The sequence below is a fragment of the Lonchura striata genome, chromosome 15 (genome assembly GCF_046129695.1).
Source record: "Lonchura striata isolate bLonStr1 chromosome 15, bLonStr1.mat, whole genome shotgun sequence".
Classification (NCBI taxonomy): Eukaryota; Metazoa; Chordata; class Aves; order Passeriformes; family Estrildidae; genus Lonchura; species Lonchura striata.
The window spans coordinates 14,492,819-14,498,818 of record NC_134617.1 but is presented as its reverse complement, the minus strand read 5'-3'; the positions used below and the strand labels follow the sequence as shown (position 1 = coordinate 14,498,818).

At 53.8% G+C, this 6,000-nt stretch overlaps 1 protein-coding gene across 2 annotated transcripts in view; it reads left to right on the top strand.

Moving 5' to 3' along the window:
• The first annotated feature begins 2,569 nt into the window (after window positions 1-2,569).
• SLIT3 (slit guidance ligand 3) overlaps window positions 2,570-6,000 on the top strand; it is a 482,283-nt gene continuing 478,852 nt past the window's right edge. Inside the window, exons 1-2 of one of the 2 annotated variants that reach the window (XM_031506038.2) lie at window positions 2,570-2,909; window positions 3,091-3,342. In XM_031506038.2, coding sequence (XP_031361898.2) covers window positions 3,158-3,342 — 185 coding nt within the window. In that variant the 5' untranslated portion in view covers window positions 2,570-2,909; window positions 3,091-3,157. Of the gene's footprint in view, window positions 3,343-6,000 lie in introns of both variants that reach the window. The other variant, XM_031506039.2, reaches the window with a different exon arrangement.

Genomic DNA, 6,000 nt, shown 5'->3' with positions numbered 1-6,000 from the left:
TCCTTGGAATGATGCTGCCTGGCTGCCGGGGGAAGTCAGGTTCTAACAAAAGTATTTTCACTGTCAGAATGAGCTAAGGGCGTACATGTCTGTGCAGAGGAGACTTGAGAGCTTTGCGAGTACTTTGTCTTCCTAAGCAGTGTAATTTCTGTCTTGCCTGGTCTGAACCAGCTGTTCCTTGTTCAAGAGCTGATCTCTTGTAGGCTCACACTTGATGGAGGGTGCTGGCCTCAAATAGATAGTGCTGAGTGTTGGTGACATGCCTGGAGCTGGCTGTGCCTTGGCCTCTGGAGAGGGAAAAGGAGAGGGACGTGCCTTGGGCCCCTGGCTGTTGTCACTGCTGCTTTGGGCAGCCTGAGGCTGGACAGGCTCTGGGGCTTTTCCCCTTCCTTCTGCTCACGCTGGTGGTCAATGTCATTCTCCTCTGCCTTTTGATCTGGGAAAGGAGAGGTCAATTTGGGGAATCCGGCCAGGGTGATGCACAAACTTTTGGTTTCTGTGGATTTGGGATGGGTGAGGGGATAGTGTTTTCTGATCTTTCCTGAAGCAGCATAAAGCTCAAGTGGTGACAGCCGAGCCCCTCTGGACGTTTTCACCCCTTGTGTCACTTGCCCCTGAGCCTTCAGGGCTGGATGCTGCTGTATAAGGGCCACTGCACTGAGCTTTGGGCTCTCATGTGAGGGGTGTAAATGCAAATATGCAAATAATTCACTTTTATATGAGAAAGACAACTTTCTTGCTTTTTTTCAGACAAAGACCAGGAGAGCTGAAGGTTAACTTGTGGTCTTGATTGTGTTCTTTGACAAATTTGCCTTCACAGGGAGACACTTGAGTGCCAAATCTTTGCTTGTTACAGAAGGCAGTAGACAAGTAGCTGCTTTGTTGGCTGTGAAGGGGGGGGGGACACTTCACTGGTTTGGGCAAAAACAGCTATCCAGGAGGGCAGGAATGCGTCGGGTAATTCCAAACTTCAATAATCAAAACATGAAGAAAGCATTGCCAGAAATGAAGAGGTTGTTTAGGATCTGGAAGGCTATATCCATAGCTTGTGGTGAATATCTTACAGTGATTTTCCTGCTAGCCCTTCACTTAATATAGTAAATATTTATAGAAAAAAATTGAGAGCACATTTTGGGCACAACCTGAGAACCCGAGTCCTAATGTAACTTAGCCGTGTCAAATCTTTGGAGTGCTGTGAGGGTTTTGTGGTAATGCTGGCCATGATTCTTGTAGAAAACTTCCTTACCCACAGGATCAGAACCTAGTCTCCATAGTCATGGACCACAAGTTTGTGATGCAGATAATGAACAGATTATTTGTGTTCCCAAGTAAGTTAGTCATAAACCTCTCTTTTGAACTATTTTGAAGTTTGTGAAATAAGAAGCATGGTTTATTGAAACAGGTGGATGTTCATACACCAGCTTTATTTTGTGTCAGGAGGTCACTGTGTGTATGGCGTCCTATGGGGGTGACCCTTCCTGCTAAAGGGCCAAGACTTACCTAAAAAAAATGCCTTGTGGCAGGACTTGCCATTTTCCCAGTGCTCTAGGACTTTTGGGGTGCGCTGCCTTTTTTGGCCCTCTTAGGTAAAATATCTGAGCCCTAAACCGCACCAAATCAGAACAGGATCACCGTGTGCAGAGACCCTGCTTTCGTCTTCAGCAAATTTTTCCACGTTTCAACTTTTGGTGCTGAACTTCGGCGCTCGAAGCTCAGCAGCGACCGCAGCGGAACCCCGGGACGGGAGGCGCTCGGGCTGGGGCGGGACAGGGACGGTGCCGGTGTCGGGGAGCACAGCCCGGCTGTCCCCGGCGGTGTCCCGGAGCACAGCCCGGCTGTCCCCGTGTCCCGGCACTATCCGGGGAGGACATCCCGGCTGTCCCCGTGTCCCGGCGGTGTCCCGGAGCACAGCCCGGCTGTCCCCGTGTCCCGGCACTATCCGGGGAGGACATCCCGGCTGTCCCCGTGTCCCGGCGGTGTCCGGGAGCACAGCCCGGCTGTCCCCGTGTCCCGGCACTATCCGGGGAGCACAGCCCGGCTGTCCCCGGCACTATCCGGGGAACACAGCCCGGCTGTCCCCGTGTCCCGGCGGTGTCCCGGAGCACAGCCCGGCTGTCCCCGTGTCCCCGGCCGAGCAGCCGCCGCCAGGGGGTACTCGGGGAGAGCGAACGCGGGCAACAAAAGGCGGCGCAGCCTCCCCGGCCGCAGAGGCAGCGCGGAGCCGCTGCGCGCCCGTTCCCGGGCTCCAGCCCGCACATTCCTTCCCGAAACCCGAACCGGGGCTGGGGAAGGGGGCTCGTCCCCGCTCCGGGAGCCGTGTCCCCTCGCCGCGGGGCCGGGCGGGGAAAGCAGGGGCTGGGAGGCGCCGCCGAGTCTCCTCCGCGCTGTCCCCGGGCCGGCCCCGCTCCGCGCTGTCCCCGTCGCTATTCCTGTTCCTTCCCCGGTCCCCGTCCCGGTCCCCGCGGGTCCCGAACCCGCGGCGGGCCGGGCGGGCGGGCGGTGACGTCAGGCGCGGCGGCCAATGGCGCGGCGGGGGGGGCGCGCCCGCTCCATCCCCGCTCCGCGCTCGGCGGCGGCGGCAGCGCTGCTCCGGCACGGCTCGGCACGGCTCGGCTCCGCGCAGCCCGGCTCGGCTCCGCACAGCCCCGCGCACCCGCCTCAGGCACCCTTCGGCCCCGCACTGCCCGCGCCGGGGCGGGCCCGCGGCGGAGGGGTCGCTGCGAAGCCCCGGCCGTCCCCTCCGCGGGTTACCTGCCCGGCCCAGGTGGGGCGGTGCAGAGCGGAGGAGGCTGTTTTGGAGGTTGCCAGCGCTCCTGATGGATGTTTTGTGTGTGTTTGCCTCTGCTCCCGGGTTCTCTTTCATCTGAGGACGCATCTGGCTCGAGCTCTGTTAAACTATCTGCCTTCTGGTACCGTTCGTAGATAACAGAAAGAAACCTGAGCCCGAAAGGCAATTCCCCACCTTCTTCCACCTAACGTGACCTTCTCGGGCGCCTTTGAAGCTTTGCTGGTGCTCCGGCGATGATGGCAGTGGTGGGTTCCCTTGGGCTGTACTAAGAGCCTCTTGTTTTCTTTTCCCTTTTTTCTTAGAGGCATTTCATCTTTAAGGGCCGGCTGCTAGCGCTCACTTTTATACCCACCGAAGCGATCGAGAACCATGTTGTCTGGTGGGAGAAATGCGTTTCTGTGCCTTGGAACCATCCTGAGCCTTTGGAGCTCCGTGAGTTGGATGCCTGTTGGAGGATGCCCGCATAAGTGTACGTGTATTGCTTCCAACGTGGATTGTCATGGACTGGGACTGAAAACTGTGCCGAGGGATATTCCCAGGAACGCGGAGAGACTGTAAGTACAAACCGTTAAGGGCTTCTCGAGCACTTGTAGGAACACCTGGGACGAGTTTCCCAACACCTGCCTGTCAGTGCAGAGCGCTTGGTAACAGGAGTTTCAGCCATCCAGCACGGATTAATGTTTTCAGGAGGGAAGGGGAGGAGCTTTTCGGGAGTTCCAGCGCTCCTGCCGCCGTGTCTTTGTACAAACGATCGGTTTCAGAGTTTCACGGTAACTTTCAGCTGCCTCCCGATCGGGTTTTGCAGCGACTTGCTTGAAAAGGAGTTCGGAGCTGTACCTGGAGTGCTCCCGGCTGTAATCACTGTCAGTGCAAACACCAATTTAATATGCAATTAGAAACCTGGATGTTTTCACCTGGCGGCTGGTAGCAGTTTCTCCTTACTTTCTCAGCATGGTGATTTCATCACCGTGGAAAACCGACTGCTTCCATAAACTAATTCAAATGGAGAATTCACATTAAACAGCCTCTAATTTCTGTTTTAAACTGCTGCGGGGAAGCTGGGTATTCAATTTTTAATCTGCCTCAGGGTTTATGATAGCAACGTAACGCTGTGGGGAGCACGGAGAATAATGAATGTGTTCATAGCAAATCCCCCTGCATTGTAAGTTCTCGGGAGTTTTTGAGCTGACTGTTTTTACTTGCTCAGTGAGTTCCTAGGGAGAGAGCTGAAAGTAAAGTTGAGTTTTCTGATAGAGTTCTGGCACTCGCCCGGTGCAGGGGACGGCGTCTCTGACGTGCCTTAATGCATAGCAGATGGCACAGCTCAGAGAATGCCCTGGGCGAGATAGGGACACGTCCAGGGGGGGATGCTAGAGGGACACGTCCAGGGGGGGATGCTAGAGGGACAAATCCGGAGGGGATGATGGAGGGACACATCCATGGGGGAATGTTACAGGGACACATCCATGGGGGGATGTTAGAGGGACACGTCCAGGGGGGGGATGTTAGAGGGACAAGTCCGGGGGGGGGGGATGATGGAGGAACAAGTCCGGGGGGGGGGATGATGGAGGAACAAGTCCGGGGGGGGGGATGATGGAGGGACAAGTCCGGGGGGGGGGGATGATGGAGGGACAAGTCCGGGGGGGGGGATGATGGAGGGACACGTCCAGGGGGGGATGATGGAGGGACACGTCCAGGGGGGGATGATGGAGGGACACGTCCAGGGGGGGATGATGGAGGGACACGTCCAGGGGGGGATGATGGAGGGACACGTCCAGGGGGGGATGATGGAGGGACACGTCCAGGGGGGGATGATGGAGGGACACGTCCAGGGGGGGATGATGGAGGGACACGTCCAGGGGGGGATGATGGAGGGACACGTCCAGGGGGGGATGATGGAGGGACACGTCCAGGGGGGGATGATGGAGGGACATGTCCAGGGGGGATGTTACAGGGTCACGTCCGGGGGATGTTGCACAGAGCCCCGGCCGGCTCCGCGCGGCGCTCCGGGGTGACCCCAGGAGAGCGCACTCAGCTGTGCCTCTGGTGCGTTAGCCCCTGACTTAAAATGTTTTTGAAATTTTGTAAGCAAATGCTGTAGATTGTATGGCCTGACTTCCTGCTTTATTTCCTTCTGGGTCATAGACTTAGGGAAACTTCAAATTCTCAGGCAGTTTTTCCTCCGAGGAAGAAAGCTGGATGAGGTTACTAAGCAAACAAAGTTTATGTGCAAAGAGCGCTCCTAAAGGCTAAGTCCTGTCCCAGAATGAAATTTTATAGAATGCTTGGTTGTTTCTAAATGCATTTTATAGCACTGAGAGCTCTTAAATGATAGCAATATGCAGCTTTCTCACTACACTAATCTACAACCTTTAATGTTTTGTGGCCATATCAGCTCTCCTTTTAACCTCAGCTGTGTGAGCAATAGCTTTCAGATGTCAGTGCTATAGAAACCTTAATTTCTGTGCCTGAAACCGTGCACTCTAAAATTGGTGGGTAGCAACCTGACATTTAGGGCCAAAAAAACCCCAAATCTGGAACAAGAGACCCCACAACAACCCAGTACCAGGGGAGCATGCCAAGTGTGTGTGATAACATGGGTGGTTTGTGTGCTTCACTGGTGAGGCGTGTGAATGGTTTAAAGAGTTAAAAGCTAGAATTAGGTTTTTAAATTGCAGATTAAAATGATTCACAAGCACAAGGTTAGTTGGCCACCTGAGAACCATTTCATAAACGGTAATTTGTTGTAGCTGGAGTTTTAGGAGGGCTGAATTAACGTTGTTACTGGGTTTCATTTGCGAGAAGAAACATCACGGAAATGTGAACTTTTTTTGTCTGCTGCGGGAAGCTGAGCCAGAAGAAGAAGGCTCTTGGCCTTGGCAGGTTAAGTCTTAAAAAGAATGAAGGAGAGCATAATCACTGTCTTGGTCTTGTTCTTGTTGGTGTTATTTACAGATTTAAATTTTAGATTAATGGCTTCGAAAAGAACAATAGTAGTGATTTCACAATATTCAGTTTGAACATTTAACCTCAGAGATACCACCACTGATAAATGTGAAATGTAGCAGTGTTGGAGGGTTTGTTTGGGGCTTTTTTACATATATAAATAGTGTATTGTTGGATCATTCAGTGGCTGAAACCTTGTGGAAATAGGATACAGAAGGTCATGTGGTAACGCTTTAATCTGTCTTTTAAATACTGTTTTCAGTTTT